The sequence below is a fragment of the Sphaerodactylus townsendi genome, linkage group LG04, assembly GCF_021028975.2.
Source record: "Sphaerodactylus townsendi isolate TG3544 linkage group LG04, MPM_Stown_v2.3, whole genome shotgun sequence".
NCBI classification, from domain to species: Eukaryota; Metazoa; Chordata; class Lepidosauria; order Squamata; family Sphaerodactylidae; genus Sphaerodactylus; species Sphaerodactylus townsendi.
Genome location: NC_059428.1, coordinates 153,908,323 through 153,934,685, shown reverse-complemented (window position 1 = coordinate 153,934,685; position 26,363 = coordinate 153,908,323). Strand labels below are relative to the sequence as shown.

Genomic DNA, 26,363 nt, shown 5'->3' with positions numbered 1-26,363 from the left:
TCATGCGAGACTAGCAGTGCAGTCCAAAAACTGTAAGCGAGACTTAGAGAAGGCCTGTGTATGCCTCACCAGCCATGTTATCCATACAAGTGGTGTGGAACAGATATTGCGGCTCTTTGGTTTGAAACACACCAGCAAGATATATAGTCCAAGTTTTTTATTCCTCCCAGGAGCTCAGGGTTGTGTACATTATTCCCTATTTCTGTCCTCACAACAACCCTGTGAGGTAGGCGAGCCCGAGAAGGCAAACAGCCAGCCCAAGATTGCTGGAGAACTTCATGGCCATTTGGGACATACAAATATCCGGCTGCTGCGTGGCAGAATTCAGTAGGATGCACATTTCCATCCACAGCTACCACAGCAATTCAACACACACACGTCCACTCCACAGCTGTAATGTGCTTCGGTTTGTACAGCTGCTTGTCGGGGGGGGGGGGGGCCCCAAAGAACCAGGCATGCCCACCAACTCTTCAGAAAAGCAATATTATCCAAGACTCTCTTGTGGGCTCGCCACGGATATTTGACAGCGCTTGGAAGGGAAAGCAGAAACCTCAATGGAAATGAAAGGAGCCAATTTCATGTGTCCCAAAGTCCAATTTTTTGAAAAATCGGGGACTTCTACAAAATGCACAGTGTTACATTCCCGGTGCATCAGTGCAAAGGCCAAGCAGATGGCGCAGCAACTCTGGAGTTCTCCTTCAGTGGCAGAGAAAGCCTTTTGCTGGCTAAGGTGAGTTCCCAGAGGCGTCAAATGCCTGCCATGATCTCACAGCGGTCGTTCATTTCGATGGTGCTGTAGTTCTGAGGCTGCCTGGAAAAGAGAGGAAAGGTGCTCAAGGGGGCGACGTGGTATTTGTCTGCCCCAGATGGGGAGTGACGGCCTCAAAACGGGTGTCTGCAGCAGGCTCTCTTGATGCCAACACTTTACATTTCTGCATCCAGAAATTCTGTGAGAGGGATGCTTTTTTCCACATCATTATTACTATTACCGTCGCTGATAATCTGCCTTTCTGAAGCCAGAATTTCTATAACTTTTACAAAGGCAGGGAAATGCAACTAACTTTTTAAAAAAAATTGCCAGCATTGTGTAGTGTTAAGAGCGGCAGACTCTAATCTGGAGAACTGGGTTCGACTCCCCACTCCTCCACATGAAGCCTGCTGGGTGACCTTGCGCCAGTCACTGTTCTCTCTGGACTCTCTCAGCTCATGCAGAGGCAGGCAATGGCAAACCCTGAACATCTCTTGCCTGGAAAACCCTATGGCCATGGTGGCGAACCTTTGGCACTCCAGATGTTGTGGACTACAATTCCCATCAGCCCCTGCCAGCATGGCCTGCTGGCAGGGGCTGATGGGAATTGTCGTCCATAACATCTGGAGTGCCAAAGGTTCGCCACACTGCCCTATGGGGTCACCATAAGGCAGCTGTGAACAGCCATTTCTACCACAACCATTCTAATATTAGTCAGATTTCACCCAATGGGAAGCTTGTAAAAATGGGAATATGCTCCTTTGGCCTAGAACAGGGGTAGGGAACCTTTAACACTCAAAGAGCCATTTGGACCCGTTTTCCACGGGAAAAGAAAACACTTGGAGCCGCAAATAATTGTTGACATTTAAAATAAAGACAACACTGTATATATTGGTTGTTTTTTTACCTTTTACTCCGCTCATTCTGAGAAGCGCATGGATGCGTCCGCCCTGCTGCCTGCAGGGCGGGCAAGGATGGGGCCAACGGCTCAGCCTCGCCGGCCGCCGGGAAAGCACCCGCCCCGCTCCAACGGGGCAGGCGAGAGGGGAAGCCCGCGACGCGGCCCAGCCGGCTGCGGGCAGTCGGTGCGCCCGCCCTGCTGCCTGCAGGGCGGGCAAGGATGGGGCCAGCGGCTCGGCTCGTGGAGCCGCAGTGCAAGGGCAGAAGAGCCGCATGCGGCTCTCGAGCCGCAGGTTCCCTACCCCTGGCATAGAAGGAACCAAGGTAAGGGAAAGGGAGTCTCTTCCCCCATACAGTTGCACATTTGGAAGCCACTTAATACAACCACAAAGAAACCCAGAAAAGGGGTTCTTTTCTTTTTTAAAAAAAGTGGACAACACAAGTCTGAGCATAAGCAGACACCTTATAGCCCCACTTCCCTTCAGTGATCAAATAGATCCGCTGCAATCTAATTAGGGTTCCCAGCTCTGGGTTGGTAAATATCTGGATATTTGGGGGATGGGGCTTGGAAAGGGTGGGGTTTGGGGAGGGCGGGGCTTCAGCAGGGTATAAAGTCATAGAGGCCACCCTCCGAAGAAGAGTTGAAGAAGAGTTTGGATTTATATCCCCCCTTTCTCTCCTGTAAGGAGATTCAAAGGGGCTTACAATCTCCGTTCCCTTCTCCCCTCCCGCCCACAACGAACACCCTGTGAGGTGGGTGGGGCTGAGAGAGCTCGTAAGAACTGTGTCTAGCCCAAGGACACCCAGCTGGCATGTGTTGGAGTGCACAAGCTAATCTAGTTCCCCAGATAAGCCTCCACAGCTCAAGTGGCAGAGAGGGGAATCAAACCCGGTTCTCCAGATTAGAGCGCACTGGCTCTTAACCACTACACCACGCTGGCTAAGCACTAAGCTGTTTTTATTATTATACTTCCATGCTAGATATCCCAAAGACGGTGATCCCAGAATATCCCAGCAATTTTCCATCTCCATTGGTCTCCTGTTCATACCTGTGTTGAGCACCATTTTCTCCCAGCTCCTCTCTCAAGCGCTAGGATATTTATTTTATTTATTTTATTTATTGTTTCAGCTTTTATACCGCCCCATCCCCGGGGGGCTCTGGGCAGTGTACAACATAAGATATAGATAAACGTTATTAAAATCTTTAAAACAGCGATAACAACAACAATAGTAATAGTACTAGGGCGCCCGACCAACCCTACTTTTAAAATTCTCCCCAGAAGAGAGAGGGAGGAGGGCGGCGAGTCATAATAGATGGTGGCCTAGATGAAAAGGCCGGCTGGGGGGGACCATTTCAGCTGCTGGTCCCTCCAAAGGCCCAGCGGAACAACTCCGTTATACAGGCCCTGCGGAACTCGTTAAGGTCCCGCAGGGCCCGGACAGCCGGAGGAAGGGTGTTCCACCAGGCCGGGGCCAGAGCCGTAAAGGCCCTGGCCCGCGTGGAGGCCAGCCGCATCATTGAGGGGCCAATGGGTAGGGGAGGGATGTAGGATACAGGGAAGTTAACAACAGAACTGAGATCCAGGCTTGATTCAGGGGGACTGGGGCACAAGAAGCAGTTTGTCTGATCTTGTAAAGACCTGGAGTCAGCCATGCAGCAAAGCAGAATGCAGAATGAAGGTGTGGAGGTACCAGGCCTTACCTTTTGACGAGATACAATGCCACGCCAATCAACAGCAGGGCAAGAAAAAAGGACCCCAGGCTAGCAAGAGCAATTTGCCAGGGCTGGAAAGAAGCTGCCGGAAAAGTAAGGAGGAGAAAAACAGCATTAATAATATGTCTGCTATGACTTCCAATATCCAGAAAGAAATTCAGCCTGATGAAGACTTCTGTGGAACATAGAAGCTTCTCGCTTCCGTGTCTCTCTGTGTGTATGATGGTTTGGTGACAGAATTGTTAAGGACCAACGTGACTATCAACAACCTCCAGCTTTGTGGAAAAATAAAGTGGGTAACACAGAGAGCTTTCCTTGGGAAAGATCCAATAGCCAGGGCTGATTTGTGTATTGGGAGGGGTAGGGGAGGCATGTAGGTCAAACTTCTAGAGAAAAGAAGAGAGCTGAAGCGTTTTCACATCATAGAATGATAGAGTTGGAAGCCATTTCAACCAAACCCCCTGTTCAATGCAGGATCAGTCTAAAGCAGGGGTCTGCAACCTGCGGCTCTCCAGATGTTCATGAACAATTGGCCATGCTGACAGGGGCTGATGGGAATTGTAGTTCATGAACATCTGGAGGGCCGCAGATTGCAGACCCCTGGCCTAAAGCATAGGTGTCAAACTTGCGGCCCTCCAGATGTTATAGACTACAGTTCCCATCATCCACTGTAGTCCTGAACATCTGGAGGGCCGCGAGTTTGACACCTATGGCCTAAAGCATCCCTGGTGAGTGTTAGTCCGGCCACTGCTTGAAGATGGCCAGTGAGGGGGAGCTCACCCCCTCCCTAGGCAGCCAATTCCACTGCTGAGCTACTTACTGTATATATTTTTCTTCACACCCATTTGGTATCTTTCTGCTTGTAATTTAAACCCATTATGGCGAGTCCTGCCCTCTGTTGCCAGCAGAAACAACTCCACTCCCTCCTCTAAGTGACAGTCTTTCAAATACTTAAAGAAAGCAATCATGTCCCCCCTCAACCTCCTCTTCTCCAGACTTAACATTCCCAAATCCCTAGCTTGCATCCTTTTGTTTCTTTTTGCTTCACATTAAATTACAGCACGAAAGTAAAGCCTTACATTACCCAGAACTGACATTTTAAAATGGCCTTGCTTCCGAGTGCACACTAAGGCCCGCACAAGCAGAATAACGCACTTTCAATCCACTTTCAGTGCACTTTGCAGCTGAATTTCACTGTGCAGAATAGCAAAATTCACTTGCAAACAGTTGTGAAAGTGGATTGAAAGTGCATTATTCTGCGTGTGCGGAAAGGGGCCTAAGAATGAGACGCCACACAGAAGTTCAGTTTCAATTTCCCACAGAGCAGCAGCAGTGAAAGGGTAGTTGGAGGTACTGTTGGACGAGACAGTCCTCTTGTTAATGGCTGCTACATTCCAAGCAACCGCAGGAAAAAAGGCAAAGCTCCAAGCAAACCGTGCAAGATGCCACCTGTCGGATCATAGAATCATAGAACTGGAAGAGACCCCCAAGGGCCATCAAGTCCAACCCCTGGCAATGCAGGAACACCCAACACACAAATGGAGGAATTGGCAAAACATTTGCTAGTTGGGGAATTTTGCCATCTGCTCACCTGCAGGCTGGACCATCCTGTTGGATGTTAAGCACGGCAGATTAGATCTGAGCAGCTTCCCAGCCACGACAAAGGGGTGTGGGCTCGTGGAAAAGTCTGCCTGCCATTTGGCGAGTCCCTGCAGCTGCTCAGATGACCTAGCCCACAGCTGGCCAGACAGCCTCAGGATGGAATCGGAGCAGGTGAAATTAAGCCCTGTGTAAAGATAAGAGGTTTAGAGGTCTGGCAAAAAAAAAAAAAAAAAGGTAGAAGAATCAGATTGGGACAGAGCTCCATGGCACAGAGTGGTGAGCTGCAGTACTGCACTCAAAGCTCTGCTCACGACCTGAGTTCGATCCCAACAGACGTTCAGTTCCAGGCAGCCAATTCAAGGCTGACTCAGCCTTCCATCCTTCTATGGCGGATACAATGAGTGCTCCTCTTGCTGGAGGTAAAGTGTAAATGACTGGGGAAGGAAGTGGCAAACCACCTTGCACATATAGCTTGTCTAGTAAACACTGTGATGTGACATCACCTCATGGGTCAGTTATGACCTAGGGCTTTTACCTTTACAATCATATTGGATCCAGAATGAAAGAAGAAGAGAAGAGTTTGGATTTATAACCCTACTTTCTCTTCTGTAGGAGACTCAAAGGGCCTTACAAACTACTTTCCCTTCCCCCACCACAACAAACACCTTGTGAGGTGGTTGGAGCTGAGAGAGCTCCAAATAACTGTGATTAGCCCAAGGTCACCCAGCTGGCATGTGTCAGAGTGCACAAGCTAATCCGGTTCCCCAGATAAGCCTCCACAGCTCAAGTGGCAGAGCGGGGAATCAAACCCGGTTCTCCAGATTAGAGGGCACCTGCTCTTAATCACTATGCCACGCTGGCCCGATACATTCTGTCTCCCATCACCACCCGCAGCATGAAAAACAGTCCAGCTTGACCACGGCAAAAATGCATCTTTACAGAATTACAGCAGGCAAAAACTGCTGATTTCAGTGGGGTTCTGCTCTGCATAGGATTGGACTGGAAGATTGATAACTTAAAGGTAGAGAAAGCGTGGGATGTGGCAACATTGCATTTGTGGCTTTTCATGGCAGCAATAAGATAGGGAGAGGCTGTGGCTCAGTAGCAAAGCTTCTGGTTGGTATGTGGAAGGCCCCAGGATCAACCCCCAAGGGTCAGGTAGCCAATGATGTAAAAGAGCTTTGCCAGAGGCTCTGAGGAGCTGCTGCCAATCAGAGCAGACCAGACTGAGTTCAACAAGCTAATAGTCTGATCCAGTATAAAGCAGCTTCTTGCAAAGGCAGCTGCTGGGTTTGGACACAGATCTTGTAGGTTGGCATTATGAATGAGTTTTATACGGACCTTGCAAATAACACGGACAGACACCACAAGAACAGGCCTCTTCCATGGAGTCTGCGAGCGCCTTCTGGAGAACAGCCAGCATCGAGGGGTTCTGAGACCACATGGAGCAATCTAGTCAGAGGTGGACAAGGAGTCAGAGAAGCACCATTGATTTGGACAGTAGAGCAGCAAAGTCTGAGCCAAGACAATTGCAAAAGGGTCACAGTGTTCATCTGGCATAGCAAAGCATAGCAATCATTCCAGGAGTACCTTAAGACTTAATGACATTTATTCCAATACAAGTGGGCCGTGACTCACAATATCTTGCGTGGAAATAAACGCCACGTCCAGAAAGTGCCAGCGATCATTTGTTTCAAATGGCCAAGCATATATTTTGCACAAATAGGTGAAACAGAGAGAATCCAAGGGCTTCTTTTTTGTTTTGCTTCAAGCCACACTCGGAGAGGGGAATTTAGGCCTGATTTAAACATGGCAGGGGGGAGCCGAAGAGCCTCCCTGCCTGACATGGGCCAAAAGTCAAACTTGCACACATCCCATGAGGAAATGCAGCACATTAACAAAAGGGCCCAGGTAGAATTCTGCTAGCTTTTTGGGGGTGGTGCAGCCAGGGCTGCAGCCATTTAATCACGTGGGGGGTGGAAAATCCCCCCCCTTCCCCGCATGCTCCTCCTCCTTCCACCTGGATCCATACACTGACTTCGACCTGGTGCAAAAAAACATTGTTTAGTCATGGTGGGGGAGGGCAGCCACCCATTCGGGGGACGGGGGAGAGGGAATGGAGACTCAGATTTTGCACCAGGCTACATTTTCCCTAGATACGCCTCTGTGGTGCACTTCTGAGAACAAAATAGCCTTTTTAAAAATAATTTAAATTAGGGAAATAGATCTTTGCAGGTTTGCAGCATGTTAACCATTTCCGGGAAAAGGTCCTTCTAAATCTTCTTTCCTTTCTAATATTAGGGGGGAGGGAGCTTCCCTTACTGGGTGAGTGCAGGCATATTCCAAGAACCATGGAGAGAGACTCCCGGGGACAGCTGTTCTCCGAGCCAGGAGTGGGTTCCGAAACGGCAAACGTTGTGCTGCAAGAAGGACAGCGGCTCAAAGACAGCAGCCTGTCAAAGAAACAGACAATCTTGCATTAATAATAGCAGCACACTTTATTAACTAGCAAACAATTTCAGTGCAAAAACAGTAATGTTGAGGAGGAATTTCCACCCCACCACACCAAACCCGTGAAAGTTTCCTTGAGAAGTGTGCCCTCAATTCTGATAAAAGACCCCATTTTCACAGACTTGTCTGCCATTTCTGTTCATAACAGCAGCTTCAAATCATATGATTCTTTGTTAGTTTTGAATACTGCCCCTCCCCTTGGGGGCTTAAAACAGTTACAGGGAGCTCTCGTATAAACTGAACCCAGAAAAATCAGAGAATGGTCCAAAGGACTGCGTTTGGATCAGAGTTCAAGACTGCAGACTCTTTCCATTCTGTAGAACTGCTATGGTACTAATGCGGACATTCCAAAGGAAGAGGTTTTGACTGGGGCCTAGACTGAGAAATATCTAAATAAACATAAATACATTATCTGAGCCTGGTTCAAATAAACATAAATACATTATCTGAGCCTGGTTCAAGAGAGTTCCGAAGAAGTGGGACTAGCCCAAGGTCACTCAGCAGGAATTCAGGAGTGCAGAAACACCTTTGGTTCACCAGATAAGCCTCTGCCACTCAGTGGAGGAGTAGGGAATCAAACCCGGTTCTCCAGATTAGAATCCACCTGCTCTTGACCACTACATTATGCTGGCTCTCAATAAGTTGTGCTGCTATTATAAGCCCCACTCACCGCTCTCCTCTCCTCAGAATAATGTGAATTGGTCCCAAAAAGCCCAGATGCCCTTGGTTGGCACTCCTCTTCAGCGAAAAAGCCACCACATCTTCTAGGGTCTGCCCGGACGGTAGAAAAGTACTATTACGGACTTGGGAAGCACGGCTGGTCACTGCAACGGCATAGAACTCCTGCATGGAAAGGCTGCTCCAAACAGAAGGCATAACCAGCTGATCTGGAAAGATAAGGGGATAGCATGTTGGAACAACCAAGTAACACCCAGGGGAAAGGCAGACTAGGAATCAGAGAGCCCATTTTGCTGGGACACCCTGCTGAAGACTCACAATAGATGCTCTGCGAGTATTTCGCCTTATCGCTAAATCAGGAAAGCTGTTGAGAGGTACGGAACTTGGACCAACCTATGGCCAATCACTTGGTGAGCCGCAACTACAACAGAGGGAGAAAAGTTTCCCTCCCTCCACCCCAATTATTCTCTATAAGCCTTGACCCTACATCGCCAAGAGCCCCCTCCTTCCAGTGACCAAGGCTCAGAAGGAAAAAGATACATAATTATCATTCAGTGTTTAAAGTCTCTATGGTACACCCTACTTATTGGTACTATTTATTTACTTCCTTCATTTTCTTCATTTGGTCTGTTGTAGAACAACAGCTCCTGAAAGATCAACAGGATTTTTCTTTTTTTCAGACGGAGGGAGCTTTTGGAAAACTTATATCTGAAAATCTTGCCGATCTCTAAGGTGCCAGCATGCATTTAACAATGCTGAAGTCTTTAACCCCTTTAAACAGCAGCTCACTGGACATCGAATACACTTCCTATTTGACACAGTAAGCCACTGCTCCGAGGGTCATAGGTCAGCCTTGTTCGTCCACAAATCTTAGGTCCTAATTCATCAGTGGCTCTGGAACAGTTCCCTCCCCCCCCCCCCGGCACCCCACAGAGGCAAGGATGTGGGTGTCTTTCTCAGGCAATCCACACATACCCCAACAGCCAGAGCACCAATCAAGTGTAGAAATTCAGCGTTATCTGCCAGACTGCGCCATTCACACATGCTTTCTGGCAAGGCAGGATCAAGTCACAGAGAAGTGGCCCTGCATTGATACTTAACCACTGACACTTAACATGGAAGACCAACACGAAACCTGTCTGCACAGCTACGTACTGTGAGTGCTGGCAGGCACAGACTGTCGTTCTGAAAGGATGACAAACAGACCGTCGCTTCGAAACGTGCCCTGCAGTGGGATGCTCACGTACGGCTTGGGATCTTGGCTAGAGAAGAACTCCAAGGAGTATGCTTTCAAGCTGGCACTGGGCGTCCCTTTCAGCTCAATGAACCGGTAGAGGTCAGAACTGTTAGCCAAGCCCACTTCATTGATTAAAACGGAACGGTTGTGAGCCACGTCCTGTGTGGAATTGGAGCTGGGAGTCGCACAGGCGTTTTCCTGAAATGGAGTGATTGCTGTCACCTGAAAAACATACACATACAAACCTTTACTATCTATGCTATATTATCCCATTCTCCTTCCATGGTTTTTCTTCTCCTCTGGGCCAAAATCCCCCAGCCAACCTTGAGAACAAGTGTGAATTTCAACGGGGGGTTTCCCTGCTCCAAATCTGGCAGTCTGTTAAGCCACATGGCCTTGCCGTGCTCAAATTACAAGGCAGACATGTGTGCCTGATCAAGGTTTCCAGTTTCCCCTTTGGGATGGAAAGGGAGACAGGAGCATTTGCTGTCTCAAGATCCTAAAAAAGGGCCTGCCAAGAAACCCCATCCAGAAACCTAACCAGGCTGATTTCGGGGGCAGGGGGGATTCAGCTACCATGCGTGAAATGTTTCTTTTAAAGCTAACTTTAATTAGTGCACATTTTTACTTTGCTGAAATGGGAACAGAGCTTGCACCAAGGCAAGCCAGCTGCCATGTTTTGCTTCCTTGGTGCAATGTAAACAGTCCAGTCCCAGGAAACCTTAGGAGCCGTGCCCCTACAATTCTTGGCTTACAATTCCTACCTTACATCCTCCAGAATAGAAGGCATTTTCAGGGGTGACCCTCACCCCTGATGTCCCTAGCTAATTAGGCTTAGATCTGATTCAAGTGACAAAATAGCATCAAGGCTAATCCTTCATATATTTTTTGTCCTGTGCGTATTCTGAGGAGCTCAGGACAGCAGATGTGACTCTCCACCCCTCCATTTTACCCATGTGACAATTCTGTGGTATTCTGAGAACTGAGCATGCTCACAGCCCTTAAAGTAGCCAAGGAATGTGAAGGGCAGCTCAGCATCAATTAAGGGGGGGGGGGGATGTGAAATAAGGAAAACTAAAGGAAGGAAGCCCCTTGCTCAACCGCCACAGAGCTAACTCTCCCCTGGAGACGTTTTGGCAGAGAAGAGAATCTTTCCCCGTAATTCCACTCCCCATTTCCTCTTGTCACGCATGCCAGATTTAGACAAACATATCTGCAGTTGTCTGGTCCCCAGTAAGGATATGAATGATGACAATACACAAAACAAATGTACACAGACACATTTGATGTTCCCCGATTCTCCTGGCAGATGCAAAAAACTGGGAAGCTTCCTGTCTTGGGTGTGTGTTTATTCTTTTGAGGAGAGGAAAAAAATAAATCAATTAATGGCCACCCTGAACGCTGCTGGGGAAGAAATGTCCCACAAATAGCAAAGAGCCACAAGGACAACTCGTGAGAAAAGGAGGAGAGGGGTTGTATTCAAATCCAAAGCCAATTGGGGGGGGGGGTGTATATCCAGTGAAGAAATTTAACCATTCCCTCACCTCCTCCAAGACTCCTTATAGCAGTGATGCCAAACCTATGGCACGGGTGCCAGAGGTGGCACTCGGAGCCATCTCTGTGGGCACGCACACACAGAGTTCGTCATGTGGTGGGTGGAAAATCACACACACACACCCGACACACACCTAGGCTGGCCTAGGCCACTGAGCACAACATGCGTGCAATGCAGTGAGCAGGGAGAACTTGGCTGGTGGGCCTGGTGCTTGTGCTCTGGGTGGCTGCTGCCCGGGGCGGGGGGCGCAGAGGAGGCAGAGATGCTAGAGAGGCACAGAGTGGTGCGCACGGGACTTGCTGGAGGCTAGAGCAGGCTGACCCCTGCTCAAGCGGGTGGAGCAGAGGAAGAGGGATCCAACCGGCTTTTTCTAAACTCAAACCTCAGTACTCAGGTTAAATTGCCGGGTTGGCACTTTGCGATAAATAAGTGGGGTTTGGGTTGCAATTTCGGCACTCGGTCTCAAAAAGGTTCGCCATCACTGCCTTATAGGTAACAGAGTTTTGATGATAGAACAGAGATGAGGGAGCCATTTTGTGGCTGTTAGAATGCCAAAGGTGCCCACGGGCTCAAAAAGGCTGGGGACCCCTGACATAGGGTTTGTCACACAGAAGGCTGAGGGCCTCAGAGCCAAAGCCCATCTTGTGGTCATTACCTGGAAGCTGCCGTGGTCTCGGGGCTGCAGACCGTGACACCGGCTCAGAGATTCGTCTTGGTCACTGTGGGAGTCATCTTCATGCAGGACACTTTGGCCCGGAGCAAGAACCGCAAGCAACTTGTCAGCCTTTTCAGAGCCCCGGGACTTGTACACCACCGCGTCCACCAGACCCAGGTCAGTCAAGGCCATGTTGGTTTGGTAACTGGCTGTGGAGCTGTGGTAGAGAGCGACAGCGTCCACCCCATTCTGGATAGTATTGGGGGGCAGAATGATTGAGGGCGTGGGGGTCACGCCGCTGCTACCCACCAGGAAGTAGCCATGATCATCAGTATGGTGGCCTGTCAGGTTCACAACCTTGTAAGCCAAGTTGTTCTTGCCGTTGTAAAGGACGAGCCAGTAGTCGCGGAGGTCGAAGGGCACTAATCCAGGGTAGAAGAGCTCGATATATTCAGTATCTTCTCGGGCTCCAGGGTTGTCTGGATTCACTTCGTTGATAAGCAGCTCCGTCTGTGGAGTCAGAGACTCTTGGGTTGCTCCTTGCTTTTCCAAAGTTGCTCCTTTAAAGACCAAAACACCCAGTTCATTAAGCAACGCTCAGTTTCAGCCATTAGTGGGGACGTAGAGATTTTCAGATGCCAATTAAGAAAGCCAATCTGTAATGCTGAGGTGATTATCTGTGTGCGTGCTGTTGGGAACCGGAGAACGTTCCTCAGTCTAGTACAGGGGTCCCAGACTCATTCGATCCTGATTCACACATGCAGGGAAATCAAGAAGCTCTCCAGGGAGCAGGTGGAGCACCACATGCATTCAGCTCTCCCTGCAAGCAGAAAACTTGTGCAAGAAGCAAAAGGGGGGTGGGGGAGAATCTTTCCCACTGCTGAGCTGGTTTTCTCTTTGCAGGTTGCTTTAAAAAATGCAAAGAGCTGGAATCCATCACATACATTCTGAAGTGGCACGGACCTCTCTGCTACAGAGGGCTGTTCCACTTTGATAAATATCTTGCTCTCCTGTGTATGTTAACTGGGCCTTACACCAGTGGGGTGGGCAAACATATCAGTATTGCCCCACTCGGGTTCCATACCCACATCCAGACTGTCAATCCATCAAGTTGATCTTCTACACCAGGGGTAGGGAACCTGCGGCTCTCCGGATGTTCAGGAACTACAATTCCCATCAGCCCCTATCAGCATGGCCAATTGCCCATGCTGGCAGGGGCTGATGGGAATTGTAGTTCCTGAACATCTGGAGAGCCGCAGGTTCCCTACCCCTGTTCTACACCAACATTATGCTGTTAAACTGTGGGGGTGGCCAGTCTATCCCTGACACACAACCCATGCTCCGGCTGCTTGCGGCAGCTGCCAGGTCTTTAGTACCAGCTGTCATCTTTCCTTAAGAGCCTGCGCATCATCAAAAATGCAAGGGCCGTAGGAACAGAAGGCGGAGGGGGCTGGGTAGATTTCATATGGTCCAAGGGGCCCCAGAACTCGAAAAACACTCTAGATCTGAAATGTTCTCAGGACACTATATTCATTAACAAGTTCCTCTGGACTGACGTTAGATTTGATTCTGCGTTTCACTGTTCTCACCCTTTTCGCAAGTGATAAACAAATTCAAAGCAGCCTCTAGAAGGAAGTTTTATTTGGCGGGGAGAAAGAGCTGGACGTGAGAACAGTGGACTCTAATCTGGAGAACCAGATTTGATTCCCCCACGCCTCCGCATAAAGCCTGCTGGGTAATCTTGGGCCAGTCACAGTTCTCTCAGAACTCTACCAGCGCCATCGACTTCACAAGGTGTCTGTTGTGGAGAGGGGAAGGGAAGGGGTTTGTAAACCACTTTGAGACTCCTTACAGTTGAGAAAAGTGGGGTATAAATCCAAACGCAGCTTCTTTTCCTTCTTAATGAATCATTAACTGACCACTTTGCAGTTTGAGCAGGCATTAGAAGAGGACAGAACTGAAAGCCCTCTCCTCAGGCTCCTTTGTGAGAGTCAGTTGTGATTATTTCCAAGAGGGAAAAGAAATGCACACTGCCCAGAATCGGAAAATATTCTCCTGTGGGAGTCCGACATACTCCCAAGCTGACCCTTGACCACCTCCGGCTGTGCCAATTTGACATCGCTCCATCGGAAGGAACCTGCTCGGGGGAGAAGGCAGCATAATATAACTGGGAGAGAAGGCGGCCAAGTATAGCAGATGCTAAGCAGGGCCTGTACTTGGAGGGGAGTTTGCCAAGGAAGGCTCTGCAGAGGAAGGCGATGGCAAACCACCTGTGTTTCTCACCTGCCTAGAAATCCCCTTGTTGGGGTCTCCATAAGTAGTCTGTGACTTGACAACACTCTAGACCAGTGATGGCGAACCTTTTCGAGACCGAGTGCCCAAACTGCAACCAAAAACCCACTTATTTATCGCAAAGTGCCAACGCGGCAATTTAACCTGAATACTGAGGTTTTAGTTTAGAAAAAACGGTTGGCTCCAAGGTGTGCGTTACTCGGGAGTAAGCTTGGTGGTAGCCGTTGGCTTTGCTTTGAAGCAACCATGCAACTCTTCGAATGGGTGAATTATGACCCTAGGAGGGTTTACTCAGAAGCAAGCCCCATTGTCAACAACCGAGCTTACTCCCAGGTAAAGGATCACACTTTAGTTCTTCCCATGAAAATTAGTGGGGTTTAACAGCACTTAACAGGGTTACCTACACTGCTTCCCCAAAACTAGGTCTTAGGTTTAATGCTAATATTCCAGCCCAGTGGCCCAGGCCAGGCTAGATGTGGGGGGGGGGATTTGCGTGTGCCCACAGAGAGGGCTCTGAGTGCCACCTCTGGCACCTGTGCCATAGGTTTGCCATCACTGCTCTAGACACAAAAGGAGCCTGCCTGTTTCCCTTGTTCCCCGGCAACGGCACACCCAGTGGCTACCTGGAGACTTTTCGGTCACACTGGTGTCTCTCATACACCCCTTCGCCACTGTGCCGTTCCATTCTCCCAAGGCGACCACCGGCTTGCTCTCTAGGAAGAGAGAGAAGTCTTGTAGCAGACTGGCAAGTCGCTCTGCTGATCTGGCCATCAGGTGAGCAGTGAGCACCAAGTCTGGGCCTTGGCAAGCTGTCGCAGCATCTGGGAGAAAGGGAAGAGACAGAACTTAGGATAAGAAGCTACTTTGGACAAACACTGGTCGGAAAAAGCAGGGTATGAGTCTCTGAACAAATACATGTGAGAGGAAATGGAAGTTTTCAACTGCATGTATGTTCCCAACCCAACTACTCCGTAGTCTAGACAAGCCTGCGGAGTTTCTCCATACCAGTCCTCCAAGACCTACAGCCATCTCTCTTATCTGTTTTTCTTCACCCTTCTCCCAAAAAGCTCAGAACGCTGCCTGGAAAGGTCAGCCCCTTTCAGATGAGGGAATCAGCAAGAGAAAGACCTTGCTTTGAGAGAGGAGGTGACCAGGTTGGCTTCTACCTGTTTATGCCAGAGTTTTTCTCCTTTAGAAATTCAACAGTTTTATATTTAGTGGCCGCTTAAACAATTTCTTTACCTTTCAGGTACTTAATTCTAGCTTTGTAGGGTTAAGTTTGTTCTCCTTTTCCGTTTGTCCAAAATCACTTCCCGACAGCATTAAGTCAGTCACCGCAGCGCCAGCAGTAAGCAGAATTGAGTTGACAGGCTGAGCTGGCAGCCAACATGGTTATAGTATCAGACTAGGGCTGGGCAGATGGATCCAAATACTGCTCTAACATGAGGTTGCACCCTGTCATTCGCTCTTGGTTTGAGCTCCCTCACTGGGTTTGCATGAGGTTTAAAAGGAAGCATGTAAGCCATTCTGAACTCCTTGGAGAAAAGGACAGGTAAACACTTAAAAGATATGTAATTTGATTAGCTAGCCAATTGAAATGGAGGCTCCTTTACTGCCACCTTTCTTGTTCCTTGACCTGGACCAGGGTGTCTGCTTTTCATCAGTGCAACACCAGAGGATGCATTTTACCTATCTCCAAAATGTTACCTGTTCACACCTCTGCAATGCAAACCAATATCACCAGGGCAGACAGGGCAGCTGGAAACGGTATACTTGCATCCTGTTTCAGGCATTAGAGTATATGGGTACATAAGGACTGCAAATATGTAAGGGAAGTGCGGAAGCCGCTTTGGAACCCCAAAAAGAAGTTACTACAATGCCCTCCAGCCTAAAAATGAATTAGACAAATATTTGACAGCACCCTCCATTCCAGCGCCTGCCCGCCCTACCTCTGAAATGAGCAGGAGACACTCCGCAGCCGCACCACTTATCCAGGGCTTGAGCCAGAAGCACTTCTATGTGATGTTGTTCTGCAGATTGTTGTGGGCAACCTGATGGAACACAACATGAAGAGGTAAACCACAAGCAAAGGCAAGATTCTACACCCCTCAGCCATGAGCCCCTTCCTCTTTAACAAACCGAGATCCTCCACTGTCCCTTTTTCTATTTGTTTGGTATGCTTCCATGTTGTTTAGAAGAAGGAGAAGAAGATGAGTTTGGATTTATATCGCCCCTTTCTCTCCTGTAAAGAGACTCAAAGGGGCTTACAATCTCCTTTCTCTTCCCTCTCCCCACAACAAACAGCTTGTGAGGTGGGTGGGGCTGAGAGAGCTCCGAAAAACTGTGACTAGCCCAAGGTCATGCAGCTAGCATGCACAAGCTAATCTGGTTCATCAGATAAGCCTCCACAGCTCAGGTGGCAGAGCGGGGAATCAAACCCAGATTAGAGTGCACCTGCTCTTAACTACCACACCATGCTGACTCTCATGTTTAGTTGCACAAAACCACTCCTATCAAACCTTGTTTATCCCTAACTCACCTGCCCCTTGAAGACACAAGGAAACTGCTCGACTGAAACGGTTCTTAGGGCAATCATTGAAGTATCGTGGCGTGGGCTTCCCAAGGGCGTAGACGGAGGCATCCCGGGTGCTGGAGCAGCAGGCACACCTGTTCATAGATGTATCACCCTGTTCAGATCTGATGGAGATCAATGGGGAGAGGAACCAAATTAACATATCAAACAGTAAGAAATCAGAAGTTTGGTTTTACACTTTAGCAAAAAGGTTCACGGTCAGCTTCATTTTTGTCTTTTTGTATCTTCTAGTCTAATCCAGCTTCCCTTCCTTCAAGACTGAAATATCAGGTGGTTATAAGAATGGAGAATCTTTCATGCACGACAAGGCACATAGATACTAAATTTACACCCATTTCCCTCTATTCCAAAGGTGAAAAAAAATGACAATCTGTACAGTTTTTCCACATCTGTGTTAACCAAAGAATGAGAGAGAATCTCAGATAAAGTTGAACACCATGTAAAAATTGGCAATATTTTTAACGTGGCATGCCAGTTGAGAATATTCTACTAGATGTCAGGAAGAATTGGGGATGTAGAAGGGTGGGGGGGGGGGGAAGAGAAACAAAAGTTGTGGGATGGTTTCACCAATCAAATCCACACACACTATTATGACATAAACGTAAACCTCTTTAAAGACAAGTTTCCATTTTGCTGGTTCAAAGTCATTGAGGACAAAATCAAGACTATAGGGATTGATTTGGATACTGTTGGGATTGGCAGTGAACTATACATTTTTAACCAAATCCAGGAAAGATTGAGGGATATCGAGCATCACTTTTTTTACCCGACAAAGGCAGCTGTATGCTCCCTCCGCTACCTTGGAATACAGCCACGCTACAGAAAAAGAGCCAAATATCTCACATCTCTGTCATCCATTAAGCAACGTCGTTTATTTATGTTAGCTTGTCTTAATAGTTTCCCATCAGCGGTAACCTCTGGGAGATACCTTCAGATCCCCAAACAACAGAGACTATGCTGTCATGGTTGTGGATCTCCTGAAACCATATCCCATATTCTCCTGGAATGTCATCTTCATAGCAGCCTGCGTATGATTTTAATTTATCCTTTGCTGCTTCCAAGGCTTCATTATTCTAAATTCCAGACCACTCGGTTTTTGCTGAGTGACTGTAGTCCATCGATTACCTTGGCAGTGGTTAAGTTTTTGGAAAACATTTTAAATACCAATATTTAAATATCTAAAGGTAAATAATCTGCAATCTTTTATGCCATTAAAGGTTAAACTGAACTGAACTGAACACACTATTAAGGGTGTTCAAAGAGGGGGGAAAGACCATTCCCCCCTTCCCTTAGAATAACAACATGGCAAAGAATTGAGTTTTGATCAATTAAACCAGTGCTTTCTCACCGTTCTCTCCTATGGAAGATGGGCTTCCCAGGGGTCAAAATGTTGCGCAGTTCCAAATCAATGTCTTCCGCTGTGGTGTAAACCAAGGCATCCAGTAGGTTTGTGGCCGAAGCAGCACCCCCCACAGCAAAGGTGCTGTTTGCCCCTGTGTACACGGCAACGGCATTCAGACCTGCTTTCAGGAGCGGGGTGCTGGAGTTGGGTGGGAACGGCACATCGACTGTAGTCCAGAGAAGAGACGAAAAACACAAAATGGACATGTGCTTAGCAGAGGAAACCATTTGTGCATCAGCAGAAAGCTCTCAGACAAGAAAGGTGGAAATTAGAAGACAGCAGCAAATGACAGACCGTCGGGAACTGACGAGGAAATCCAATTCTGAGGCTGAGGGTGGGAGCCAGCGTGGTGTCGTGGTTAAGAGCAGGTGGATTCTAATCTGGAATCGAGTTTGATTCCCCACTCCTCCACCTGAGTGGCAGAGGCTTATCTGGTGAGCCAGAGGTGTTTCGGCACTCCTACATTCCTGCTGGGTGACCTTGGGCCAGTCACAGTTCTTGGGAGCTCTCTCAGCCCCACCTACCTCACTGTTGTGGGAGAGGAAGGGAAAGGAGCTTGTAAGCCACCTTGAGTCTCTTACAGGAGAGAAAGGTGGGGTATAAATCCAAACTCTTCTTCTTCTCCCATGACAGAGAGAAGTAATTTCTCATTAGATGTTTAAATAGCATATGTTCATCAGGGCTTACTCCAATGGACAGGCCCCTTGGGCAAGGCCTCCTAAGTGATTGCCCCCTCAGAGATGGCTGTGCATGGACACAGACCCGGCACCAACGGGGTTACAGGAATACAAATGAGATGGGGACCTCCCTCTCTTCCAGGCACTGTTCTCAGAAGCAAATAGGAGACAGCCCTTCTTAATGGATCCCCGAGAGGTTGCCCCAGAGGCCCCAATGGGCAGGCGTAGCTAACTTAGGGAAACAATACACACATGACTCTTTGTTAACCATAAATAAGCAAAACTTTCCATTCTCATCCATGTCACTTCATGCTTACATCCATAGGGTGTTTACAACAAAATAGTCAACTGTTCTGGGTGCTTCTTAACCTCTTCTTATCTTCTGAAATGCTAATTCGATAAAAGGGCACTGGGGTCAGCACAGTAAACATGAAAAGGAAACTTTGCCTATTTTAGGTCTTTAATCAACACTAACACGGTGAGGAAAAAAATCTCATTTCACACCACAATAGCTGTTTCGTGTTGATGCAGCTCTTTAGACCGAGAGGTGTTAACTATTCAGCTGTTTTAAAACCACCACTGGGAGGTTTCAACCGGATGGAGAAAGCTTTTGGGTAAACAGCATCCTCCGCAGGGCCCACAAACATCTGAAGTGGGGACCACCAATCCTGACTGCTTAAACACTCAATTGAGAATACCAGTCGCACACATGCAAAGCGACTGATTAGCCACCATATTTTGGATGCGGCTCCGAAGCGCTGAGCAAATTGCTCGTGTGATCTGAGGAACTCATTCCACCAGTGAGCCAAAAAGAACGTCAAGGCAAGGTTCTTGCAAAACTGGAGCAACTGTCACCCCTTTCATGTAGACAGCGTTTTCAGATTTGCTTTTAATCACGGTTTCCAGCTGCCTTCACACAGGAAGGAGAGATGAGCTAAGCACTTGTGTTTACCCCACCGTGCAGCGTCTTGGTTTTAACACATGCAAGCAGCTGTGGAGTTGCTCTCTGACATTGTAACTGGTCCTCTGGATCACGCTGGCTAAGAAGAACCGCACGCATGCCGTGATTCAGTTCAAACACCAAATGCAGTTATTTGTATCGCGCAAATTTGTTGCATGTTTGCAAAAGCCCATGGGCCACCCTGGATAAAATCTGAGAAGCCACCGATCTCGCCAAGTATGACTTTTCAGTGGCTGGACTGGAGAATTTATCATCATCCTATTCCAAGATTTCTCTCTTTCTCTCTCCCATGACTTGCAACAACGTAAACAATAGTTTCGAAATACAGAATTGTGCAAACTATGAACATCTGCATAATTAATACAAGCTGCACGTTCAGCTCTCCATTTCATCTGTTTTTGTTTGGAGGGGGAGTTTTTGGTTGCAATGTATAGACTTTCTTAATTCTGTGAGGAAAGACTGAAGGAACTGAAGACATTCAGCTTGGAAAACACTCCAGTTCTTTAGGATTCGATCACGGTGCTGTGCTTTGAAGGGTTCACAAAGCACAAGCAACCCTGCTTAGCAGTTACTCCTGGCTCAGGAGCAGCTACCAAAGTCATGGCTACCCAGTCGTTTCAAAGGAAATTGTGCACCTTCATCTAGCCCTGCTTTATTTTTCTAACTATGGTAGAGCTTGAGTCCCAAGTCCAGAAAAAGTAAAGCATCGCCTTTATGAAGCTCTGTTACATTGCTTGTGTTACAGTGCACTGAATATCTTCTAGCACTAGTGCAGAAGGAGGAGGAGAAGGAGAAGGAGAAGAGTAGTAGTAGTTTGGATTTTTATCCCCCCTTTCTCTCCTGTAAGGAGACTCAAAGGAGCTTACAATCTCCTTTCCCTCCCCCCCCCCCCACACAACAAACACCCTGTGAGGTAGGTGGGGCTGAGAGAGCTCAGAAGAACTGTGTCTCGCCCAACGTTACCCAGCTGGCATGTGTTGGAGTGCCAAGTTAATCTGGTTCACCAGACAAGCCTCCACAGCTCAAGTGGCAGAGCAGGGAATCAAACCCGGTTCTCCAGATTTGAGTGTGCAAGCTCTTAACCACTATACCACGGTACATTGTATGTACCAACATACAACAAGTCCTGCGGGATGAGATCAGGAGTCCCTCCAGTTTAGCATCCTGGTTCACACAACAGCCAACCAGTTACACCCCTGGAGGGCCATGAAACAGGGCATAGATGCCAAGGGCCCTCCCCTGATGCTGCCTCCTAGCACTGGGACTCAACAGGTTGACTGCCTCTGGATACAGTAGAGGTTCTCTTCACTAATCAAGACTAGTGGCCGCTGAAGGGGCTACCCTCCAGTGATGAAATTCACATCCATGAAATGTGGATGTTCTCTGCATGGGAACCCCGCATATGAGAAGCAGTCAATCAATCCACCTGTTCCAGTCCTACCCTCCCATGCCTAATTTTCCTCCTTCCACCCCCATTTTATCCTCACAACAATCTGGCGAGGTAGATTAGATAGAGCAACAGTGACTGGCTCAAGGGCACTCAGCACATTCTTGGCCAAGGAGGGATTCAATGACAGCCTGACATGCTAACCCCAAGGGCACCTAACATGGTATCCTGTTTTTTCTGGTGCCTACCAACCATTTTTAGAAGAAGAAGAGTTGGAGACTCAAAGGGGCTAACAAACTCCTTTCTCTTACCCCCTCACGACAAACACCCTCTGAGGTGGGTGGGGCTGAGAGAGCTCAGAAGAACTGTGACTAGGCCAAGGTCACCCAAATGGCGTTTGTTGGAGTGCATTCCCCAGATAAGCCTCCACAGCTCAGGTGGCAGAGCGGGGAATCAAACCCGGTTCCTCCAGATTACAGTACGCCTGCTCTTAACTACTACGCCACTGCTGCTCCACTTAGGAAGTGGGGGGGCCAGGTATGACTTTTCCCCAGCAAGGCTTCTGAGTAGCTGTGCAGGTTTTTCAAAACGTTGCTTGGGCAGCACAAAGACTCACACGGTGTTAGTTAAGCTGTAACAATCATTCCGTGCCCATCTCTGCCTCCTGGGGCAGCCATTTTGTTAATGTGCATGTGCAGCTGTGCCAGGAATTCCAGATGTGCCCACAGGCTCAAAAAGGTTGGGGACCTCGGCACTAACCACATGCTGTCTCTTCAGTCCCAGCACCATGGACAGCGGCTTAATCCTACCTTGGGTTTCAGCTCGGTCTGGACCAAGGAGAAGCAGCCCATCAGGAGATGTCCTGCCCGCCACCTCCATTGCAAAGTAGACCTCTCTGGTGCTCCCATCAATCAGCAGCAGTACCAAGTCCTTCAGATCAGTGGATGAAGGCCCTTGTAGCTCCACAAACTCAAACTCCCCAGGGGACAACGCCATGTTGACCTCACTGATCAGCACAGTGGATGCATTCAACTGTGCAAAAGGTACGCAGTGGTTATCCGTGCCAGGGGTCGGTGTAGCCACTTGGAAAAACCAATGTGAATCCGTCCCTTGGCATCTCTCCAGTGACTCATCCGTGGTCCGGAAGAGTGGGTCTTCCAAGAAAGGTTCCCTCCCAGGTGTCAAAATGCTGACCAAGTCATCTGCTCGGTCGCTAACTTTTGACTTATGGACCAAGGCATCTACCAAGCTCTCGTTGGTGACTCTCATGTCTTCATAAAAGGGCCCCTTCCCAAAATACACAGCAATCGCATCTGGCCCATTTTGTATTGTGTTCTTGGGCAGAATCACCGATGGCCGTGGCGTGACCGTGGAGGAGCCAACGAGGAAGAACCCGTGGCTATTGGTGGAAAAGCCCTTGAGGTCCTTGACTCTGTAGGCCCTGTTGCCGTTGCCATTGTAGAAAACCAAGCAGTAGCCGTCAAGTGGGGTCTGCCGGCCACTAGTGTGAAACAATTCCACGTACTCTGAGGTGTCCTCCCCTGGATTATCTGCGTTGACCTCACTGATCAGGAGCAAGTGCTCCATCTTTGGTTCCTTCAGATTTTTGATGAGGTTCTGGGAGGCCACCTCGCACAGCAACACGGTCGCAAACAGCAGAGCAGCAGTAAGCTGGATGGGACCCATGACCACAGTTTCCTGAGGAGGTGAAGGTCCAGCTTATACAGAGAACCATGTGGGATGGGGTGGAAATATTTTGGGTTTGGCAGCAGGCCCAGACTCAGTCCAACCAGGCTACGTCCTTGTCATGACCAACAGAGGAGGAAGACATCTCAGACCCGAGACAATGAGGAAGGGAAACGTAGCTGTGCTGGAATCGGATCCGGGCAGGTGGGGAGGCAGCCACGGCACACAGGACTCGCCCAGGTCTTGCCTTGGGACAGAAAAGAAAAAGATGAAAGGTGACAGGAACTGAGAAATAATTGTCCCAACACAATTAACAACACTGATGTAAAAGAGTTGTGAAAAACCTGCAACTCGTGCTTTAATACGCAGACTCGACATTTATCTGGAGCACGGAAGGTATTGACGGCACCTCCACGTTATTTTAGGAGAATGGTTTGTATGATTAGGACACCACACTGAATTGAGCTCTCCTGTCTTCCATCAAAGCATCAATTCACACCCTTGAAGGGTCATTGCAGTGCGGATCTTTAGCAGTGTTGGTCTCAGGACCGAGAACTATGTCATATTGGGCACCTGGCATACAATTTAGGCCCCCAAACTACCTTAGGCCCCTAAACTACCTGAGGGGAGATGTGGCCTGGAGTTGCAGGACTAGGGATAGGGAGCGTGAACTACTCTCTGTGCCATTTCCCTGATCAAAATTACCACCCCAGGCTGCTTTTAGCTCTGTTGCATGTTTGTAAGAAGAGTTTGGATTTATACCCCACCTTCCTCTTCTGTAAGAAGGCTCAAAATGGCTTTCAAGCTCCTTTCCCTTCCTCTCCCCAAAACAGACACCTTGTGAGGCGGGTGGGGCTGAGAGAGTTCCCAAGAACTGCGACTAGCCCAAGGTCACCCAGCAGGAATGTAGGAGTGCGGAAACACATCTGGTTCACCAGATAAGCCTCTGCCACTCAGGTGGAGGAGTGGGGAATCAAACCCGGTTCTCCAGATTAGAATCCATCTGCTCTTAACCACAACACCATGCTGGCTCTCTTGTTGGAAATAACAAAAGCAAAAAGGGGCGGGTTTCTCCCTGCAGTTCCAGAGGTTTCCTTTTCAACAGCAGAACTTTGCGGGTGACCACAGTGAACCACCTCTGAATGCTTCGTGCCTTGAAGAGCCTACAGCAGTGATGGTGAACCTTTTCGAGACCGAGTGCCCAAATTGCAACCAAAAACCCACTTATTCATTGCAAAGTGCCAACACGGCAATTTAACCTGAATACTGAGGTTTTAGTTTAGAAAAAACAGTTGGCTCCGAGGCGTGCATTACTCAGGAGTAAGCTTGATGGTAGTCAGTGGCTTTGCTTTGAAGCAACCGTGCAACTCTTCCAACGGGTGAATCACGACCCTAGGAGGGTTTACTCAGAAGCAAGCCCCATTGCCAGCAACCGAGCTTACTCCCAGGATTATCTTTTGTTCTTTGCATGAAAATCAGTGTGATTTAACAGCGCTTAACAGGGTTACCTACACTACTTCCCCAAAAATAGGTATTACGTTTAATGCTAATAATTGAGCCCAACAGCCCAGGCCAGCCTAGATGTCTGGGGGGTGGGGGGCAACTCTGTTTGCGCGTGCCCACAGAGAGGGCTCTGAGTGCTACCTCTGGCACCCATGCCATAGGTTCGCCACCACTGGCCTACAGAGTCACCAAAGTCAGTTGTGGCTTGCCAGCCCTGTTATTCATTTATGTCATTTATAGTCCACCTCTCTCTCTTGGACTGAAGGCAAATCACACTTAGTCCAAACCATCCAACAGAAGTGACATTCATTAAACATTTGTCTCTCAGCCTAAGCTACCTCACAGGGTTGTTATGAGAACAAAAGGGAAGGGGAGAACAGCTCCTTTGGAGGAAGGGCAAGACGAAAAGTACTAGAGATCGGACGTCCGTTACATGTTGGTGTTCTGCTGAGATTGCAGGCCCAAACGTGGCATGGCTCTGCTCTTCCTCTGAAGCCCAGGGTCATTCCAAGTGTGGCAGCTACACTCCCGAGTTGATTCATGGATTGCTGTTCACGTTTCCCACACAACTAGGGGGGTCGGAAGCAAGAGGTTCCTTTTTTTTATTCTCTCCCACCAAAGTCACAGGCAAGAGAAGAAAGCAAGGTAGGCTTGAGGAAGCACCAGCCAGGTAAAGAAAGAAGGAAGGAAGCCACCGCCAGAGTTAGTGGCATTTTCAAAAATTTCCCCACTTCCTTTTTCCCAGCCAATCGAAGAATTCCCCCTCTCCTTTCTCAACACTCAGGCAGTACGTTTCCCCCCTTCAGTTCTCTTCTCTCCTGAAGCCCAGAGTGGAAGCATCTCTGGAGGTTTTTGGCAAGGCTGACCCACTTTGCCAACAGCATTTCACCGGACTCTCCTTCCTGCGGCTACTTACCTGGCCTGTCCTTCTGGGCCAAAGAGACCAAACATCCAAGCTGGAGGGAAGCGCAGCAGCCCCGGCAACTTTCTTCCTGTGCTTTTGCCCCTTTCAAAGAGGAAACTCGGCGCTTGCAAAAAATGTGTCTTTGGCAGAAGAGGAAGGAAAATGAAAGAGAGTAGCCAGCCGGGGCGGGGGTGAGTCAGTGGGCCAGGGTCCTCCTCTGGCTTGGGAAATGCCTTCCCTCTTCACCAGATCTCCATCTCGCTGTTTGGCTGCGAAACAAACAGAAAACCTCTTTCTCTCCTCTCTTTCAGTGCTTTGTGTTTTCTGTCATTCATTAAAGACTTTCCCAGTTCAGCCCGACTTGCTAGTTCTGCAACAGCAGAGAGAAGGGGGTTGAGGCAGGCGGAGGGAAAATGCCCAGTAGTGAAATCTTCCTTTCCCCCCCTTCTGCAATCAGGGGTGGGGGTGGGGGATGTTTTTAATGAGCTCCAGATGGCAGGGCTGGGCTTGAAAGGGGGAGGTGACCCATTTGGGGAGGGGCAAGCTGAGGCAAAAAAGTCCCAACAACCTCAGTTCCTTTCAGTGCTCTTTTACATATTTCAGGGACAGTCCTGAACCATGATGTATCCCCTGGTCCACTTCTGGAACGCCTTACTTTAAAAAAAAATCATTTGTAATTGGTTACATAACTCTTAACACCCAGTTTGCGTGCACAGTTTATCCCCATCACATGAATTTATTAGTTTGTTTCATTTATTTACATCCCACCTTTCTCCAAAATGAGGTTACATCTTTCTCTTCCGTGTTTTTTTCTTCACAACTCTGTAAGGGAGGGGAGGCAAGGTTGCCCAGCAAGCCCAATCAGAGATTAGAATCTGGGGTTCCCAGATTCTAGCCCCGTGGTGGCGAACCTATGGCACTCCAGATGTTCATGGACTACAATTCCCATCAGCCCCTCCCAGCATGGCCAATTGGTCATGCTGGCAGGGGCTGATGGGAATTGTAGTTCATGAACATCTGAAGTGCCATAGGTTCGCCACCACTGTTCTAGCCCAACACTCCCCCAGGGGTCTCCGACCTTTTTGAGCCTGCAGGGACATTTGGAATTCTGACACGGCAGAGTGGCCCCAAAATGGCTGCCACAAGAGGCGGAATCACCCAAAAAATGGCTGCCACAGCTTAACTTCAGTAACACAGTGTAGATTCTTGTGCTGTGGCGGCAGCCACTGCCAAAGCAACATGAAATCCATGATGACGTAGTGGTTAAGAGCAGAGGGGGCTCTGGAGAACCGAATTTGACTCCCCACTCCTCCACATGAGCAATAGACTCTGACCTGGTGAACTGGATTTGCTTCCCA

The 26,363-nt window shown here is 48.6% G+C and overlaps 1 protein-coding gene across 1 annotated transcript; it reads right to left on the bottom strand.

Annotated features, from left to right (window-relative positions):
* Window positions 1-142: 142 nt before the first annotated feature.
* Window positions 143-25,450, bottom strand: LOC125430740. The gene is made up of 14 exons (XM_048492909.1): window positions 25,018-25,450; window positions 21,722-22,845; window positions 17,834-18,053; window positions 16,432-16,589; window positions 15,842-15,943; window positions 14,516-14,713; window positions 11,601-12,160; window positions 9,309-9,612; window positions 8,146-8,362; window positions 7,287-7,417; window positions 6,306-6,416; window positions 4,954-5,148; window positions 3,351-3,444; window positions 143-811 (listed from the first exon to the last, which is right to left on the bottom strand). Exons 2-14 carry the CDS (start codon window positions 22,596-22,598, stop codon window positions 748-750), a joined length of 3,231 nt encoding a protein of 1,076 aa, XP_048348866.1. The 5' UTR covers window positions 22,599-22,845; window positions 25,018-25,450; the 3' UTR covers window positions 143-747.
* Between the last annotated feature and the right edge of the window lie 913 nt (window positions 25,451-26,363).

Bases quoted from the DNA above. Each gene is read 5' to 3' on its own strand.
- LOC125430740 (XM_048492909.1), bottom strand. From the start codon at position 22,598: ATGGGTCCCATCCAGCTTACTGCTGCTCTGCTGTTTGCGACCGTGTTG. The intron at 14,714-15,841 runs GTAGGGCGGGCA...CCTTTCTCCCAG, and splicing joins GTCTCCTGCTCATTTCAGAG to ATGCTGCGACAGCTTGCCAA. The intron at 3,445-4,953 runs GTGAGCAGATGG...CTTTTCCGGCAG, and splicing joins CAGGATGGTCCAGCCTGCAG to CTTCTTTCCAGCCCTGGCAA.